The sequence below is a fragment of the Maylandia zebra genome, linkage group LG3 (assembly GCF_041146795.1).
Source record: "Maylandia zebra isolate NMK-2024a linkage group LG3, Mzebra_GT3a, whole genome shotgun sequence".
Lineage (NCBI taxonomy): Eukaryota > Metazoa > Chordata > Actinopteri > Cichliformes > Cichlidae > Maylandia > Maylandia zebra.
Genome location: NC_135169.1, coordinates 23,759,258 through 23,779,858, shown reverse-complemented (window position 1 = coordinate 23,779,858; position 20,601 = coordinate 23,759,258). Strand labels below are relative to the sequence as shown.

At 41.7% G+C, this 20,601-nt stretch overlaps 1 protein-coding gene across 1 annotated transcript in view; it reads left to right on the top strand.

Moving 5' to 3' along the window:
• LOC106675407 (uncharacterized) overlaps window positions 1–20,601 on the top strand; it is a 65,355-nt gene that overhangs the window by 15,466 nt on the left and 29,288 nt on the right. Inside the window, exons 2-12 of the mRNA XM_076881139.1 lie at window positions 8,164–10,639; window positions 12,095–12,156; window positions 12,463–12,501; window positions 12,612–13,022; window positions 13,223–13,446; window positions 13,668–13,837; window positions 14,050–14,184; window positions 14,787–14,885; window positions 14,988–15,855; window positions 16,043–16,144; window positions 16,246–16,280. Of these exons, the coding sequence (XP_076737254.1) occupies window positions 8,438–10,639; window positions 12,095–12,156; window positions 12,463–12,501; window positions 12,612–13,022; window positions 13,223–13,446; window positions 13,668–13,837; window positions 14,050–14,184; window positions 14,787–14,885; window positions 14,988–15,855; window positions 16,043–16,144; window positions 16,246–16,280 (4,347 nt within the window). The 5' untranslated portion in view covers window positions 8,164–8,437. The remainder of the gene's footprint in view (window positions 1–8,163; window positions 10,640–12,094; window positions 12,157–12,462; window positions 12,502–12,611; window positions 13,023–13,222; window positions 13,447–13,667; window positions 13,838–14,049; window positions 14,185–14,786; window positions 14,886–14,987; window positions 15,856–16,042; window positions 16,145–16,245; window positions 16,281–20,601) is intronic.

Sequence of the window (20,601 nt, the reverse complement as noted above, 5' to 3'; positions counted from 1 at the left end):
TCATTAAATAATTAATTAAATGTGTCAATAATTAATTAAATGTGTCAATAATTAATTAAAATGTGAAATACATAAATAATTAATTAAATGTGTCAATAATTAATTAATTACATGTGTCATAACTATTTATTTAATTAATTAATTCCAATTTTAATTAATTATTGACACATTTAATTAATTATTTAATGGTGTATTTAATTAATTCATTATGGCAGTCCTGGCGTTCCATACAGATCAGCTGAAACACTCAGTTTATTTAAATCCAGGTTGAAGACTCACCTGTTCTCAGCTGCATTTGAATAAAGCACCAAATCCACACTTTAAGCTTAAATTTCAAAACTTACATTTAACTACTGATTTTATCTACTGTTCTGATTTTATCTGTTTTGATTTTATATACTGTTGTTTGTTTGTTTGTTAATTAGTTAGTTAGTTTATTTGCTTGTTTTATTCAATTTTAAATCATGCTTTTTATTTGTTCTTGTTTCTAATGTCTCTGTAAAGCACTTTGAATCACCTTGTTGTTGAATTGTGCTATACAAATAAACTTGCCTTGCCTTGCCTTGCCTTCCTTTTCGCAAACTTACTCATGTCTCACAGTCACAACATAAATAATAATTTTATAATGTAAAATTAATCTGTGCAGCATTGGTGATGGGGTGTAAAAGTAATTTCACATATTAAAATGCAGGCTGTGTTATAGTGGTAAAAAAAGATATGATAGTAGTGATGCGCGAAGCGATTCGTTCAATACCTGAGAATCACTTTACTGACTCATGAATCATGATTCACAAGCTCAAGTGACTCACTGACTCATCCCTGTTGCTGTTAGCAACAATGTATCTAGCTTATAATTACAATTGTGGAGAAAAACACAACATCCAGTATCGTAACAAAAAAATTTCTGCTCTGAACTGGAAGAAAAAACCCCGAGTAGAAGCTCACATCAAGAAAATAGCTCCTCTGCTAGCATCGCTCTGCTAACATGCTAACAGCACATTTGAGCTACTCACCCCCTCCCTTCCTGTGCTGAATCGTAAGCATAAGCGAATCACTCAGGACTCGCTCACCCCCTCCCTCCTGTGCAGAATCATAGAGCGAACGAATCACTCACTCACTCACTCACCCCCTCTCTCCCTCCTGGCTCACAGCTTCTTCTTCTTCTTGGTTGGCAACCAATGTTAAGGTGCATTACCGCCCCCTGGCTCACAGCTCAGTGGACATTTAGATGAGAAAATATATATTTAACACATTTAAGGAAAATACTAATAAAGTATGTACCCAGAGTTGTTGTAAAAAAAAAAATCCCAAACAAACCCACAAGCGAACAGCTTTTCCTTACAGCCGCTGTTTGTCGACTTGTGGTGGTAAGCGGGCCTGCAGGAGGTTGCAGTGCTCCTCGGTAGCTGCATACATTGCCTTGCCTTTTTTGCCTCCTTGTGGCTGGACTGGTGGATTATGGTCTCACCTCATATCTCACTGCTGCACAGATTTTGCGCAATCCAACTTAACTCAGTGGCACGACAGTCGTTATCCAACGTATCCCCACAGCCACAGTTTTCCTTTATTTTCATTGCAAGCTAGTTAGGTGGGAAAACCCACGGGAACAGCCACACTACACAATCCCACAACACATTTTAAATGCATTCATAAAAGGCAGCATTTACAACAAATACTGACAACATGAATTCTACTGATTGAGGAAAAACAACCACTTGTCCTTCACTTATGATAAGCCCCCACTCCACAGACCTGGCTTGTATTAAAGTTTTCTCTCCTTTAGTGATGCACGTTCAGGGCTCGCAAAATTTCAAAATCCCTGGTAGCCCTTCGGGCAGGGACTCTTCAGCTTTTGGTAGCCCAAAATAAATTTAAGTAGCCCAAATAAAAGAGAGAGCAATTTTTTGATTGATGTTTTGTTTCCGTTAAAATATTATACATTAAAGTATAATATTGTAACGGAAACAAAACAATCAAAAAATTGTTGAAACACAAATTACAACATTGTATAAAAATTACAATCGTCAACTCAAATACTTGGTTCTAATTGAACAGAAATTTCTATGAACTTGTAAGAACTGTGTAGAACATGAATCAGTCTGTGTCAGATCCTGAATTTGAAATTTCCACTGAAGTTACGGTTAAGAGGCAAGTGGAACCAAGATCTAGGACATTTGCTTTTTTTTTTTTTTTAAAGTTTGCAAAGACTGCTAAATTTTGTCAGTGGTAGTTCACTCTTTGCAACATAGTACGCTGTTCTAAACAGATTTTTCAGGTTTATTTTTAGTATGTTATTTGCAATTGATGTTTGTTCTGGGAAAGATATTGCAGACTGAGCAATAATGCATTTCTTGCATTTCTCATGGGTTCTAATGGGGGCCTTTCTTAAAATGACTGGTCCCAGTAACAAAGGCGCTTGTCGACTCAGAAATCGAGGGAAAACCAACAACACACCCAGCAGAACATTATGTTATTTACACGGGTGCACATAAGTGGTCCGCATGTGCGCATTCACTGTCAAAATAAAAGACACTCACCAGATAAGAAGTTGCAATGCGCGTTTGCGTCCTTATAAAAGGCAGTGTTTTTGTCCGCTAGAGTGGGATTTTCACGGCACATTCTGCACCACATCTCTGTGCGTTCATCATTTGTTTGAAGCCAGCTCACCTCCTGCAACCACTTTTCCGAGAATACGCGCTTCTTTTGTGGTTTGGACTCCTTCTGACATTTCTTTGGAGATGGAGGAACACCAAAGTAATTGCTTAAAGGAGCTTGCTTCAACATCTTTAAGAGTTCTAAACAAATGTCTGTCCATGTTTAAGCTTGCTGCGGGATATTTCACTTGTCATGTTTGCATAGTAAGCTAACGACTGATAAGACGATGTCAGAGGAATTGGTGCGCAAATGATCGTCACTCACCAATCAGTACTGTCGCTCTCTATACACAGTTCGCACGATTGCAAAGTGAAAGCAAAAAACAAGCGCAAATTCTTGCTCACTGATGCCAATGACATAATTATCCAGCTACATTTCCGAAAGAATGCAAAAGCATTGACATATATTTTTCCTTCCTATGATAGCCCGACGGGCAGGGCAGAGAAAGATTTTGGTATCCCGACTGGGAAAATCACTAGCCCCGGGACGTCGGGCTAGCGATTTTGCGAGCCCTGACGTTAACCCCGCTCTTAAGACTCATCCCAGACGTAATGGTATTGGTTATCAGTGGCCTGGCATTAGACATTAAGACAGTTGGACGCTCAGACTATGGAAAAGATCGCCTGTCATTAACCTGCTCCCACGCATGTGCAGTGAGCAAAAATCACTTATCCACTGCTGCAGGTGCTTACTTAAAGGCAGTGTAAAGACAGCTGCAATGTAGGGTAGGCTAACTAAATCCTTGACTAAAACTACAGATGTCATTAAGGCCTGCACAATAAATTGAAAATTGATTGTCATCGCGATACCAGCCTGTGCGATGGGCCCATCGCAAAAGATGACGTATACTGCGATAATTGGGTACCTTAAAATGTTTACACACGTGCTTTAGAGAATTTACCAATCAAAGAAACCCCTTTATACATTTGACCAGTCGAATAGAGCCCTTCACGGCATTAACCAATTAAATGGATTAGAGGCCCGCCTCCTACGCAGGTGGTGAGCGAACAATGCTGCAGCAACGAGTCAGAGTTGTAAAGGCTGAGAGCGAGACGCATGACGAGAACGCTACTGAATATGAACTCGTGCCTAAAAAAAAAGATAGTACCTCGCTTATTTGGAGGTACTTTGGATTTGATAAAGACAACGTTCTCCAAACACAGGTACTCTGCAAAACTTGCCGAACACTCGTGGCAACCACCAGAGGAAACATGACTACTCTGAACCATCATCTTCAATACAACCACAGAGAACTGTTTGAAGAGTTCCAGAAAGACAGGGCAAACCAAACAAAGGTTGCTAATGTTAAGACAAAGAGCACCGCAGTCCAAAAGCCGTCTCTGTATTAGTTTTTCAAGTGGGACTCCTTATGAGAAAGCGTCAAAGCGCTACAAAGAAATAACAGAGGTCATTACACATTTTTTGACAAAGACATGATGCCTATAAATACAGTTAGCAGAGAGTGCTTCACCAGTCTGATACATAAAGTGGACCGGAGACACCTCACAAAATTACTTTTCCCATGTCGCCATTCCACAAGTGTACGAAACATGCCGCAAGACCGTCATGTTTGAACTGAGCCAAGCTGAAAACTACGCAAACACTACAGTAAAGTTTCCTCTCCAGTTTTGACTTACATCATAACTACTTTGTGAGTTGTAAAATGATGAACAACTGCATTGAGATAATTTGCAGTATAATTTAAGTTATGTATTTAAAACTAATTCTAGAGACCAGGAAGGATGTCTTTCAGAATTCAAGCCTCAGAATTTTTTTTATGGGGGCAATGTTTCAATGTTAAAGTGCACTTTGTTGTTACACTGCTAATACAGCAGCTTTATTTAAATAAAACTTGCAGTAAAACGGAAACTATGTATTTGTTTTTTTTATATTTATTTTATCACAAGTCATATCGTTATCGCAGTATTGATCATAGTTATCGCACATCGCAGGTTTTCCTAATATTGTGCAGCCCTAATGTCATTAACAACTAATCATGTTGTGTTCAGCTGAGCTGTTGGTTAGTTGTGTTGTTCTATATTACCACTTAAGGATCTATGTTTTTTTTAAACATTTATTTATTTCAGTCTTTTCTCCTATTGCGTTATTCTTCTTTACATCTGGTAGGTGTGTGTATCTATGCAATTCACTTTCTCTTAAATTACTTTTAAGCATAACCTAGCTAACACAAGCAATACAACCGCCCCCCCACCCCCCAAAACAAACAAACAAACAAAAATAGTAACATTGAGGGAAATCATTGAGTCATCATTGATGTCATCATTGATGACTTTGGTAGTAAGGATCTATATAGAAGACATGCACCAGTCCAGTTTTGCACTGGATAACAGTTTGTCCCTAAAATTAGAGAGCCATCAAAGCACAAAGGGAGCAAACAGCAAACGTTCAGTAGTTTGTAGCTGCAGTTTTACCAACTAATTTTCTTTTGAGGTTTGCAAAGGTTTTCAAAAAAATAGTGTTAAGATTCAATATTGAGGAAGGGTACAAGAGGTGATCGAAGAATAACCACACCGATCCGGCCGGGTGAAGTCAAACGATGATTTTAATGAATACACGCGTGGGAGGACACTCTGTACGCAGACAGCCAGTAGTCCTCGACTTAATCAAAGCATGAACAGATATTTTATAGCATCAGGGTTTGTTTACTGACGCCCCTTCATACGTCACAGACACATTTTATACATAGATCAAATCAAAACCACAACGACTTTTGACACAGTTTAAAAGAACAATTGTCTCCTATCTTCACAACAGGTGCTTCCTGTCACTGCCGGATGCTCGCAGCAGTTCTGCGACAAACTGCTCTTTGCAACATCAGCAAAACATGATTAAACTTTCACCTATAAATGATTCTCTAACTGAGTGTGTGTGTGTGTGCGTCTGTGTGCTAACCACAATTGCACCCTGTTTCACCTCGCGACTAGCTCCTGACCCCTCACCAGACAGAGAGACAGAAACCACTCTCGTATATGTAATAATCGAACTGAAACTATGGATATGACTTTTACTAAATAAATGTTTTAATCAAGAACCTCTACTAAACATAATAACTGTGTGCATAAGCATCTTAAGGCCTTCTTAAAGCTATCTGTTACATTGTTAAAGCAATGATCATACTGTTGCTTAAAGTAACTTCCTGCTTGTGCAAACTCTCTGCAAGCCTGTTTCCTGTCAGCCTGTGACTTTTAGCCTTTCTGAAAGACACACTGTTCTACCCCTGAATGCAATATAAACTCCAGATTATATTATTAATGCAATGGTAATAATGACAATTATTTAACAATAGCAGTAAAATAATTTCCCTTCTCGACAATAGTCATTGGTTTTCATTCGTGACAATGCTTTCTCTCACTGTTGCTGTTGTTTAATGTAAGAATTGTTGGGACGCTTTTACTGCACTTCTCGGAACATAGCCTGTTGCATATGTGAAAAGTTTGTAAAAAGTCCTTACATAATGATCAGGACAATGTCTGTGCAGATAGTGTATGGATTAATTAAATTATTCCACGGTGTAAAATGATTTTACAGTGACACTAAAGTCACTGAAAGTGGAGAGAGCTTATATAACCAGTTAAATTAAGTGCAAGCAGACAACAGAGCATCAATTATGGTACTCAACTTTAGTCCCTTATCTGCTGCAATTCAAGATGAGCGGAGGAGTCTAATCATGTCCTCTGAGGAGACAGAAGATCATCATAAGCTGCTCTATGCCACCAACCTGCCACTGAGCATGCTCCTTTGGTTTATGCGATCATGTTTAGGGGGTAGGAGGATGTGTTCATGACAATGGCAGTTTGCACCGGTTGAGGTCCATCTGTGTGCTGTCATTACCAGAAAGTCAACAGCAGATCCAGCTTCCTTCACCAACTTTCCAAGCCATACGTCATCTCTCTTCTGAATGCTGCCTATCCAGCACAGCACTGCAACTTGTGGACTGGACTTGAAGATCGTCATAATAAAAAAACACACCCGTGTAGCAACATATGCACACAAATTTGTGTGCATATGTTAGTTCAACCTTATTGGGTACTAATCATGGGTCTTGTTAGAATCATCTGGACATTGGACGACTAGCGTGTATGTTCTGTGTCTCTATCCACAGATCAGGGACATGCAAAGGATAGAGAAGGATAAGATAACCTGCTTTGGAAGATCTAAACTCAACAAAAATATAAACGCAACACCTTTGTTACTGCTCCCATTCCCCATGGGATGGACGTAGAGACCTAAAATTCATTCCAGATACACAATATAACCATCCCTCCCAAACAGTGGTCACAAATCAGTCCAAATGTGTGGTAGTGGGCACATCTGCCATATTGAGATAATCCATCCCACCTCACAGGTGTGCCACATCAGGATGCTGATCTGACATCATAATTATTGCACAGGTGTACCTCAGACTGCCCACAACAAAAGGCCACCCTGAAATGTGCAGTTTTTTTGCGCTATTGGGGGTCTGGGGACCCAGAACCGGTCAGTATCTGGTGTGACCACCATTTGCCTCATGCAGTGCAACACATCGTCGCATGGAGTCTATCAGATTGTCAATTGTGGCCTGTGGAATGTTGGTCCACTCCACTTCAATGGCTGTGCGAGGTTGTTGGATATTCGTGGGAACTGGTACACGCTGTCGTATACGCCGGTCAAGCACATCCCGAACCTGCTGGATGTGGAGGTCCTGGGCTGGTGTGGTTACACGAGGTCTGCGGTTGTGAGGCCGGTTGGATGTGCTGCCATATTCTCTGAAACGCCTGTGGAGACAGCTTATGGTTGAGAAATGAATATTCAATGCACGGGCGACAGATCTGGTTGACATTCCTGCTGTCAGCATGCCAATTGCACGCTCCCTCATTGCTTGTGGCATCTGTGGCATTTTGCTGTGAGACAAAACTGCACATTCCAGGGTGGCCTTTTGTTGTGGGCAGCCTGAGGTACACCTGTGCACTACTCATGATGTCAGATCAGCATCCTGATGTGGCACACCTGTGAGGTGGGATGGATTATCTCAATATGGCAGATGTGCCCATTACCACACATTTGGACTGATTTGTGACCACTGTTTGGGAGGGATGGTTATATTGTGTATCTGGAATGAATTTTAGGTCTCTACGTCCATCCCATGGGGAATGGGAGCAGTAACAAAGGTGTTGCGTTTATATTTTTGTTGAGTGTATTAACCTTATTCTTCTGAGATTAACACCTCCTTTCTATTTTGTTGTTGTTGTCTCCTGTGTCTCTATTGTTTTAATCTCTTGTTTTTTCTTTTTCTCTGTTTTTGATGCTTTTGTTTCTACCTTTCCTTCTTACTAGTGAAGCCCTGAAGATGATACTAACAGAATGAATCCGAATGAATGAATGATCTTCGGGAAGTCTGCAAATTAAGAAAAGGCCTCCCAGACGATGGATTTCATCTTTCCAAGATTCTGAGGCCCAGTACAACTGATTAACCTTAATTCTTTGTTTTCTTTATTTTTAACTTTCCAGCTTTCCATTGTCATTGAAGCGTTACACCCCTTCTCCTGCACCAGGGCCCCAACAGAGCCCCCTACTGGGTGGGCTCCCAGGAAGCTTTTTACTGATCGGACAGCAAGCTGCATGCTTGCGGCTGGCTCAGCTGAAAGCCCACGTTGCGTTGACACAGATAAATAACGCTATTGCTGTTGATGGTCGAACCAACACACCTGCCCCATTTATACCCACAACACCCCCCACAGCTGCAGCCATCAGTCTACTAAACCTTCTGAAGGTTGCTAACACCATGTCCCATCCCTCATATAACCCCTATGCCTCTGGGAAACAAAGTTCAGCCCAGGGGCACTATGGACAGTCCAGTATGCAGGCAGAGAGAGACTCTCATAAGACATCTCCTCATCTTGGGCCTGGGTCCAGCTTTAGCTCTTCCGGAGTTTCATCTGCGACTCCTGCAAAATCTGGGGGAATAATGAGCTACAGGCCAGAAGCGAGTAAGACTTCAATGGAAGAGGACATAAAGAGGTCCATAGACATGCATATAAGTAGAGCCAGAGAGGATGTGAGTCATCAGCCTGTAGACAAGAGCAGTCATTTTACTCAAAGACATGAGTATCATTCTTCAAGCAAAGATGTGACTTCCTACGTGTTGTCCTCAAACTCTCGAAGACCCCCCGATGTTGCAAGTAGCACTAGCTCCATGGACTGGTTGCCAAGCTACAAACGGGAAACTGAGGATGATTCGTCTAAATACTGTTCATCATCTGCTTCATTGAGCTATCAAAGCACTGGCGACAGTAAGTTTAATGCCTCGAATGAAAGAGAGCGCAATGTGCAATCCATTCCAGGCTTAGGTGATTATGACTACCCAGTGCCAGACAAACCTGTGGGTTCTGCAGAGTCTACTCGTCCCAAGTACACTTCAGAAACAGCTGTGAACATCCTTATGCAGTTTGGACTTGAAAAAGGGGACCTGGAACATCTGATCTCATACCCAGAAGATCAGATGACTCCTGACAACCTGCCTTTTATCTTACGACAAATCCGCATGGAAAAGGCAAAGAGATCTGCCACAGCAGATCCATCAAAATCCTACTATGATCCTCATTCCACCACAAGTATGAGTGGAAAGGAAAGGTTAAGTACTTCAAGAGGGGAAGGGATGTGCCGGGATGAATTGTCACTTATTGTCCAACCAAGTAAAGTGATTGATTATGGACATACTGGAAAATATACTGGAAGCTTTGGGGATGAAATTGGAAGGAGCAGCAGTGGAGCCAGTAGTGGTGGAACTGGAGGTACGCTGCTGATGGGCTCCTATGATAGTAGCGGTCACAGTCGAGAATCACTGCAAAAAAGTATGACAGAGGTGAAAAACAGCACCTTGGTTTCTTCCCGTGATCAAGGCAGCTCTTTTACCAGTCATGGCTCAATGCGAAGCAGCGATCCAGCTCAACAACTGCACACCCAACCGAACCAGTCATCTCAAGAAATCTTCAAAGGTTTCTCTCTGCCGAAGACGGACACAGACATAAGATCTCTTAAAGCAGAAGTCACTAAAGCCCTTCCGTTGAAAAATCCAGAGCCAGATCGCTATTCAGCATCAAAAAGCCAACTAACTCCTAATATAGTTCATAGTGTGCATCCAAGCCGACCTGGCCTTGTACTCATTGGCAGCAGCAGCAGCGACAGTCACATCAAAGAAAAGAGTAAGACTCACGGGCAAGTATCAAATGTTTCTGAGCAGATGAACAAACAGCAAATGCAGCAGAAGCAGAAGCAGGTACAACAGCAACAAGTGAAACAGACAATGCAACAACCACCACCAAAGCAGCAGCAGCAGACGCAACAACTGAAGCAGCAGCAGACGCAACAGCAACAACTGAAGCAGATGCAACAACTGAAGCAGCAGCAGACGCAACAGCAACAACTGAAGCAGATGCAACAACTGAAGCAGCAGCAGACGCAACAACAACAACTGAAGCAGCAGCAGACGCAACAGCAACAACTGAAGCAGCAGCAGACGCAACAGCAACAACTGAAGCAGATGCAACAACTGAAGAAGCAGCAGACGCAACAGCAACAACTGAAGCAGACGCAACAGCAACAACTGAAGCAGACGCAACTGAAGCAGCAGACGGCCCAGGTACCTAACCTGCCGATTGGGTTGCAGCAGATGCAGAATCAGCCAGCTGTGCATATGGGACAAGCTTTGCAGTCTCAAGTTTTTTCGGCTGCAAAGCCAGTTCCACAGCCGTCCCTCATGCCAGGGCTCATGATGCCCGTTCCTCCGGGTCTCTCTCCGCTAATGCAGAACTTCATGAATTTCATTCATATACCGCAGCCCGCTTCCACGAAGCAGCTTCCAGCAAAGGTAGAAGTGACAAGGAATATCCCAGTGCTGGCCCAGATGCAAGACTACACTGGCGCTTCACCTATGGTCTTTCCTCATACCTGCTCTCTATGTAACAAGGAATGTACTCTGATGAAGGTAAGTGGAAGATTGTTCGATGTTTTTGCTTTCTGTCAGTTTTTATTTATTTGACATGCAATGTTTTTTGTTTTTGAATTGATTTTGGATCCCATTATAGAATTGTAGTTTTGAAAAAACTTCATGTATGCTACTTTAAAGTCTATTTGGTTTGTTTTATACACTATTCCTGCATAATGATGACTGTAGGAAGACTACCAACTTGGAATACAAACATTTGGACAAATTTTTCACATATTTCTGCAATTCAGTATTCTGTACCAGAATTTCTGAAGGATTACAGCGCAGACTAAAGTTAACTATATGTCTATCAGATATTGTAATTGAAAAACACTACTAATAAGAGACCTTCAGAATATTCAGTGGTCTGTACTTGCAATTGATAGATTTAATCTCTTTTAAAATGACATAAACTGATGCGAAGACATTCAAGGCTTTTGCTAACAATGGAACCAAGGCCTCGGATGACATGATGAGGAGAAACCTGCAAACCTGATGAGCCTGTGCATCAGAAAATGTTGGAAGACGGCTGTTTTTTCATTTGTCTCTGTTCTTGGGCTGCTGTTCCACAGTGCACATTCAGCTTTGCTTTTTCTGGAACTGTTGCTGAATGTGAAAGTTTCCCTTTTTGTCTTTTGTCATTAGAGTTAAGAATAGTGTGTTTTGTCCTTTATTTCACATTAGTGGGCACCTTGTTTTTGTGTAATACTTGCTTCTTTTTCTTTTTTTTTTTACTCATACTTTCTTTTTAAGTTAGTGTTTCTGTGTCCCAAAAGGCAACATCATTTACTACCACAAACATAAGCACCCGCTGCGCCCAGTCATGAGCTACACAAGCACCAGATTTGATTTGTTGTTGAATCTCTCTTTATGGATCGGCCTTCCTTCGCTGCACCAAATTTCACATTTGAGCTCCTCGTCAAAGAAACAGCGCCTTCCTCTTCTGGCCTATTTCAACATCATCTTCCTGTCGCTACTCCAACTGTGATTGTCATAGGTGGTGCATTTTGTCCTAATCCAAACTTGGCCTCTACTGCGCTGACCTTCTTGGAGCCTCGGGAAAGTTTGATGACATAAGAAGAGCCTGAGAGTCCAGAATCCAGAGCCTAAGATGATCCTTTCGTTTTGGTTGTGTGTAATCAGATGTTTGACTTGTGTTTTCTATATATACTAAATAATTTCACTTTTAAAATTTTATCCCAGGAGAGGTATAATGTGTCATGCTTATTTGTTCCTGGTTTTTGGCCTATGAAGGTTTAAATACAATCCAAACTCCTGGCTAATGTTATAATGCTTCTGCGTTCAGTGAAGGACTAACTGTTAATATTTTAAGAATTTTTTTAAGGCCACTGCAAAGTTTAGTGACCTTTTATCAGCAAGTGATGTCAATGACAAACGTTGCTCCTGATAATAACAAACCTTGTCTAAATGTTTGTGTTTTGTTGTGACCACTAGGATTGGGTCTCCCACCAGAATACCAGCCTTCACATCGAGAACTTCAAACTTCTGCGAAAGCGGTCAATCTTTCTTCTCTGTACTTCGTGATTATGAACCGATATCTTTGGGGCAGCACAACCATGGGTGTGCCAAAATGATGCCGGGGTTGTAATGCTAGGATAGCTCCCTAAGAACTGTTCATTTGTATTTTTTTAATTTAAAGCACCTTAATGATTTGCAGCATTTACCATGAGCCATTTTCCCTAACCTAAATTGTTGAAAGGCTGAATACATTTCTGAGTTTCTGGATTAATGAACAATAATATATTTTTAAGGACATTCTATCTTGCAACATCTGACAAAAATGTATCTGTGTTTTTCCACAGATACCCAGAATGGAACGGTGAAATTGCATCACTGCTAGAGTAATTATCTTCATTTGAAGTCATTTGGCAAATAAAAAAACATGCCAGTATTGGAGGCTTTCATTTTCTTTGATTTAACATGTGCCTTTCTTTTTATATGCAATTGTTAGTGCATCAGGTGCCAAGCCCTCTCCCTCAACTTCTGCTGAGACTTCCCAGAAGAAAACCAGACATGAGAGTCGTTCCCGTTCCTGCAGCCCCCGGAGCCATCGTGACTCGGAGCGTAGCAGGGACAGGCAAAGTAGCCGTTCCCGCTCTCGCAGCCCCCGCACTCATCGTGACTCGTTGCGAAGAAGAAATAGACGAAGTAGCCGTTCCCGCTCCCGCAGCCATCATGACCCGGAGCGTAGCAGGGACAGACGAAGTTGTCGTTCCCGCTCCGGCAGTTCACGTCGCCTCCGTGACTTGGAGCGTAGGAGGGACAGACGAATTAGTCATTCCCGTTCTCGATCACGCAGCCCCCGAAGGGAGAGACACAGAAGCCGATCACGATCTCCGTACATCTCCAGACGTAATCGCAGGTCTGTCCAACATACACTTTGAGAACTAGGATCAATCAAAAAGATTTAGCTCTCCAGTGGAGAGGGCGAAATGTAATTTATTTAATAATGTAAACTTAAAAACACTTAATTGGTGGACTATTTTCCTTTTGTATCCATGCTGCATGTGTGCTTTGAGATGTTTATGAGTCATTAAGTTCTTTGATCCATACTTCTTTCAGGTCCCGGTCTCATTCTGACTCCTCATGGTATGACCGTCCTTCCTCTTCACGATATCGATCACGCTCAAGGGGACGTGAGAGACGATCCTCGCCGAGAAGAAGAGATGAGAAATGTTCATCATCAAGGAGAAGCTGGGAGAGGCGATCGTCGACAGAGAGGTCATCTCCTATGCGAAAGTTGAGCAGCTCGAAGATCTTGGCAAAGAAACTGCTGGAAACATCAGGTTTGAAAATTGCTTCTTGGTATTTTTGCCCAGCCCCCCCCCACACACACACACACACACAACATTAACTTTACTAATGCAAATTATAAATAAAGACCAGTACCACCAGAAATGTCAGTATAGTTTTTTCTACTATTATAAAACTTTCAGAAGCAGTAGATGATTTTTGAGACTTGGGACCCACCAATGTGCGAATCTCTTTTGTACCTGTGGTATTTTAGCTCTCCAGTCCTTATCAAAACAGTCTGACCTGGAGACTGTCGTCAAAACTTTGGCTCCTGCCCTGCTGGCTGAGCTAGCCAAGATGAAGTCGTCCCCATCAACATCATCGTCCTCACGTTCTGCATCTCCAGAATCACTTAAAGGGAGGCCTAGCACAGAGAAGACCAAGGTGACTTCACATGATGCCTTTTTTCATGAATGGACAGTTTTGGACAATTTATAATGTGGTCAGTGACAGATGACGTGATTGTTGATGCCACAAAACCAAGATTAAATCCTTCAGCACAAATTTATACAAGCACAAACTTTGAGTCCAGTTGTCATGATGAAATCTGCATTTGGTTCATATTGTTCATATTTTTCTTCGCTGTGTTTCCGCAGGCTGCTAAATCTTCCCCTCCAACCATGGTGAGGCTACAAGGGATTGTCAGTAGTCTCTCTCACAGTGAAGTGATTTCTGCTGTGGAGAAATTCGGAAAAACCAAGTCAGTTGTTTTGTTTAGGTCAAAATTACAGGTATGTACATTGAAATTTGTTCACTGTTATAGATGGATGACTTCATTGACCTGCTTGTGAATCTAGAGAAAATGTGTCTCCTGGTTTGCTTCTGCAATCGAAGATAGATATTTATGCATCGTAGCTACAATTCTCTATAAATGTACTGTCCATTCATTAGTTGTAGTCATGCATTCATCATGCGGTTTAAAGTCAGTTGGTTATCCTTACTTTTCTTCTGTGGTCTTGCAGCCCTCACATTCATGGCTACTTTGGATTATACTGAGCTTTTATATAGACATCGCAATGTCAGAAAGTTTCTGCTCAAGTCTAATCCTATGAAAGCATACACAATGTATTTTGTTTTTATTTTGCTGCTTTGCATTATGCATTTTTTTAATCTATATATACACATTGCACTAAAAACATCCTTGGAATCACATTGGTTTCTTGCAAGTTGTCACCGTTGCTTGTAGTTTGCTTGGAAAACTCAAACTTGTCATCAAATACTTGTAAGCTACTGACAAGTGCTCATATATGATTTTTAGTGTGAATGTAGTAACGTAATAGTTTTGTTAGTAATCCAAATTAATGTGCGTGTGTGTGTGTTTGTGCACACCCAGGCAGTTGTGTGTTTCAAGAAACAGGAAGATGCTGAGAAACTGAAGAGCTTAAAGAACTTTGACATAAAAGAAGTAACTGTCAGTGTTGTTAATGAAAAGGTAACTTTGTTTTCCCTTGAGAAATACAAATATTAACATTGCAGCTCTTCTGTGGCAAAATAATCAGTAATCTGATTAATCCAAAATTATCTTTGTTCACAGGAAATTGCATTCAAGAAAACCACAAAAACTAAACTGGAAACTACAGCAAAAGTCTCTGTTTCCAAAGCGAAAAACATCTCAGCTGAGCAGAAAGCTAAAACTGTAAAAACTGGTGATAAGGCTGAAGAAGCAGCTTCAAGCCTCGAAAAATCTAAGAGTAAATCTACGAAGAGTCCCGAAAAGCAGCCTAACACCAGTGATTTGAAAGGAAAACGTAAACCCAAAGGGTCTCAAACCGGTGCTAAAGAAGCTGTGGTGGCACCTAAAAATACAGCCAATACTATGAAGGCTGTTGAACCAATTAAAGGTGCTGCAGTTGATGGTGAGCCAAAAGTCTTGACTTCCAAAGCAGAAACGGCCTCAACGACGCAGAAATCTAAATCAGCAGGAACTCTGAAAAAAGAAAAAGTGGATCATTCTAAATCAACAACGTCAGAGGATAAGCCTGATGTAGAGACAAAACACAAGAAACCTGAAACAAAGATTCATGAATCTGCGATGGGGCCTAAAGGTGAAGCACGAAAATCATCAGCTTCTGAAAGGGAGGACCACACAGAAGTTGAAACTTCTACTGACGGCAAAGATAATCAGACGTTACCAACTATATCGAGTGAGAATCAACTACCAACTAGTGCAGCTGAGACCAAGCCAAATACATCGCCACCAAAACCCACTGATCCACCTCAGAAACCACAAACTGTCATCAAAAGTCCAGAAGATTCACTCAAAGCTTCAGAACAGACCGAGCAGAGCTCAGATTCTGCTCTACAAGAAGAAACACAACAGCAGACTGCAGGAAAATCACCTGAGATTTCTGTGGAGGCAAAGCAAAGAGTTGAAAGTGTAGAAACGGTTACAAAGGACAAAGGTAAGTGGACAGAAAACACCTTCAAGTGTGGAGTATCTTTGACAGCAGGATGTTGGACGGAATCAAAAGCTAAAGACTGTGCTTCATGACGAGAACAGTTTTCAGATTTTTATTTAAATCAGCTGGGTAATTTGCATCCTATCTAAACTACCACTATTTAACTTAACTACATTTCCTTTATTCTAAGTCTCTGTGACTGCAAAGAAGATCTCAAAGGATCAGCCGGTCGCTCCTACCCACCCAACATTTGAGGAACTGATAGAAAAGCAACTATGTCCAGAAAAAATCCGTAAGAAATCCCGAAAGATCTGTATTAAAGATTTCCCAGTGTGAACATAATTTTTATTTTATAATTACTTTTTTGTTTTTCTTTTGCTCTGCACTTTACAGTTTGTCTCAAGACAGTCAGGCTTCCCCGTAAAAAGGTAACATTAAAAAAACACTTAAATTATACCTGTAAGAAAAACATGCTTTGTCAAAGTGGTTAAGTTGTGATCTGAAATAGTTCAATTTGTTTTAAAAGTTTATAGTTGGGTTATATCTCATTGTCAGGTGACACTCAAGTGGGTGTAAATGTAGAAAAATGTTAAAAATTCAGTAGGTATGTCGCAATACCAGAGATTTACATACACTAATAGAATTACACAAAGCATGGTTACCAATTTAGTACCAAAACAAAATAATTATCGTGTATCTCCAAAAGTTGATTCTGTTCATCTGGACGTAGCGTTTTGTGGGAGAACCGTTTTGTCACCCATCCAACTTCTTCAGTCTCAGCTGACTGCAGGTTTCCCCAAATCTTATAAACAGTACATTTGCATAATGACTGAAACCAGCCCACTGAAAGAACAGTGGGCTGGGAAGTCAGTCCCTTAATTTTAATTATGCAAGTTCTCATGACCATTGATCAACAACCACTGATCAAAACTCACTGATCAATGGCCATGAGTACTATTCACAGAGAGTTGGAGAATGGCTGCAATCACAGCATTGTAAGATGGCGAAAAATTATCTTGTATACTAACACATATTAAAAGTCTGTACACCTCACCCCTGGCGTCGTTGCCCACCTCTCAATTTTAAATACACATATACATTGAGGGCTAGCAGGAGGGGCTATGCGCTTACCTGCTGCTCTCTGGCAGGTAGCTCCATGCCCTCCTGGGTTTTAAATGCACCTTAGAACACACATGCATCAACACTACATATAAGCGGCCGGAGGGAGGTTTGGAGTCTTCTCTCACCCCTGTTCTCTGCGGCCTGCTGGAGCGGGGGGGCTAGGAGGAGGAGTTGGCCGTCCAACTGCGGCCTGGAATGTGGGGCCTCCCTGCTGCTGTGGAGTCGGGCGGTCTGCTTCTCCCCACCACAGGGAAAAGGGTAACACCACCTGGGTCTGGGTGCAGTTCCCCCCTCCAGGGGCAAGGGTACCTAGACCTGGTTCATAGACAGTATTGGGAAGGTTACTTTTAAAATGTATTCCAATACAGAATACATGCCCCAAAATGTATTCTGTAACGTATTCCGTTACGTTACTCAATGACAGTAACGTATTCTGAATACTTTGGATTACTTAATATATTATCATGCTTTTTACAACTACGTGAATGTACTACTGCTGTGTGATTTATTACTATTACTGAAGGTCCGCGACTCCGAACTGTAGTAAAGGACCTCTGACTAATACGGCGGGGTCCCTGTCGGCTCGTAGCCAAAAAATAGCTTTACTTTGTTGTGTGGGTCAACTTTTCTTGCGAGAGACAGAGAGAGGCGTCGAAAGGCTGCTCCAACGGAACTTATTGTTTTGGAGGAAAACACGAACACGGTGTACAGTCGAGTCTTAATAGCTTACTTACAACTGGGCTCGTCAGCCACTCTTCTTGGCTGAAGTGGTTATTATTATATTTACATGCTTCCAGCTCCCGTTTTTCCTCGATGACAACTCGTACCTTTCCACTCCCCTTTTTCTCCCTCCTCGCGCTCACAGACCCATAACGTGTATGGCAGTCCATTCTCCCTGCAACACGGACTACACTGCCCATGATGCTACATTCTTTAGAGCTATGCTTGTAGCATTCCGCCTGTTAGCTTAGCACAACAACAACAACGAAAAGGCGCTCTCTCACCCAGGAAACACACAGTTGCAGAGAGAGAGCGTTGCCCTGTAACCATGGCAACCGTAACGCTGCCGCCTGGAACAACAGAACGTAGCTGTCAAACAAAACCCAAACAGTCCTGACCCGCGACAATATGAAACAGGAAAGTACCGCAGTGTAATCCATTTATTTCAACAAAGTAACTGTATTCTAAATACCACCTTTTTAAACGGTAACTGTAACGGAATACAGTTAACAACAATCAACAACAATCTTTATTTATAGAGCACATTTAAAAGCCTTGGGCATACCAAAGTGCTTTACATAAAACAATAAAAAATAAAACAGTTCACACATTAACATCAAATTCATAAAAGTAACGGATTATGTTCACAGGTAAAAGCCACCAATAAGAGTAAACTGCAACACATAGGTTATAGCAAGGTAAGACTGTACCACCATGATAAAAGACACCAATAATGGAAAGAAAGCAGAGAATTTAATACAATAGGTCACTGCAAGCAAGCCAGCATTTAACTGGTAGAAAAGGCAAGTTTAAAAAGATATGTTTTGAGCCGTGATTTAAAAGAATGAATAGAATCAGACGCCCGGATGCCAATCGGGAGATTGTTCCACAGCTCCGGTGCAACTAGAGCAAACGATCGATCACCTCTAGATTTCAGTCGAGATCTGGGCTGAACCAACAGTAACTGTGAGGATGACCTTAAAGCCCTAGCAGGAGCATATGGGTTTAAAAGTTCCTTAAGATAGCTTGGTGCAGTGTTATTGGTAATTTTAAAAGTAAACAACAAAATTTTAAATTGAATTTTTACTCATATTTTGTATTTTAAATACGTAATGGCGGTACATGTATTCCGTTACTCCCCAACACTGTTCGTAGAGTACGCTTGGGGAGTGTGATTGTGTGTACAGCGTCTCTTTATGTCTGTCTCCACGTTGGTTGAGTGTGGAGTAAGTGCATATGAGAGCATGAGGGTGGGAATGGATGTTTGTATCTGTGTGTGCCTGTATGTCTGTGTCTATATGTCAGGTTGGGTATCAGACGCCACCTCTCTGGGGACATCTCAGGCCATCCAAGGTATGGAGGCCTATCTCCACCCCCCACCACTTCCCCTGCCGGTGGCGGACTCCCTCAGACATCGGTGCGTTGGTGGTTCTTTGTGTCCGGGGAAGGGCGTCCAGGTACACACCGGCTCACTCCTTGGTGGCCGCTTATCGGGGCCTGGAGCCTGGGGCTCGCTCGGGCCACTCCGGAGGTGGAGTGCCCCGGGCCCCTTGGCCTGGAGCTCGGTCACCCAGGCACAGCTGGCTGCCGGCGGAGCTCATGGGCACGTCACTGCAACCCCCCCTGGCTTCTGCTCCGCGGCTGCTGAGTGAGCCCTCATCTGGGACTCTCCTCAGCTCTTTCTGGGACAGTGGCGCGGCTGCCCGTCTGCTGGTCTTCCTTGGTCTCTTGTGTTCTGAGGGCCTCTGGATGTCTGGAGTTTTGATCTCCTCCATACCTGCTTCATGCTCTGGAGGACGGGGCTGTGGCCCCCCCACACCCTCTAGCAGATTATTACAAGAAGGAACCTTTTAAAAAAACAAGCGCGTCCATGCTCACAGGTGTACACACGGGTGATCACACCCACAAACTACACCCCTTTTGGCTCCTACCTCAAAGCACACTGTGTTCTGTTGATCTTATGTGCTGCACAATAATGTTTAATATTTAGTATTTACTGTCATATTCCCATATATCATTGTGATGTTGTTTATTATATTACTCTTGTTCTCTTCTGCTTGTTTTCTTTTTTCTTTCTCAACAGGTGATCGATATATGCATTTTTTTTTCTCTCTGCTTATTCTGTTGGTTTTTGGGGGGGTTTTTTTGCCCTTCCCCCCCCGTCCCTCTTCTCAGCTGTTTTTTTTTCTCTCCCCCTTTCCTTCTCCCCTTCTTTCCCCCAGTCAAGTCTGTCCCGTATTCAGCAAATGAAAATAAAATAAACAATAAAAGGTGAATCAAATGGACCATTATGGCAAGGCTGGGATGGTCAATTTGGTAAATCCGTAAAGTAAATCCGTTGGGCATCTTTCCTCGCCTTTAGACAATAATTCTGATGGCAAAAGAGCCAAACGGGACAGGCAAAAAAAAAGTCTGTTATTAAAAAGCTAATTTGAAATGTTCAAATTATATGCACAATCATCCAGGACATGGTGGTTTTGAGTGCTTAAAAAAATAGGGGTTTACGTAGGGGGCTTGAATACCTCAGCAAGTTGTTTTAAAACTAAAGAACCTTTTAAGAAGCATAAGAGATGAAAGTTCCTCACAAATTAATAGAAGCCCAGCTTTTCTTTTTAAACAGTCTACTACAGAAACAGTTTTTCCTTCCTGAGTTTGAAAAGCGCAATAGTGCTGTTTACACATTGCCTTTTGTGAATCAGTTATCACTCTTTAAGGATCCACCTTAAATGAAAAGTACTTTCATAGCTGACTCTTACTGCCTTTTTTTTTATCAGTGAGTCAAGGTTGAGCTGTACTATGTTTAAAAAAGAAAAAAGAAAAAAAAGAAATCAAACCAAAATCCGCATCAGAAACATTTTGTACTCAGTATTTTATTCTGATGTACCTCATTGTGTTCATAGTTGTAGA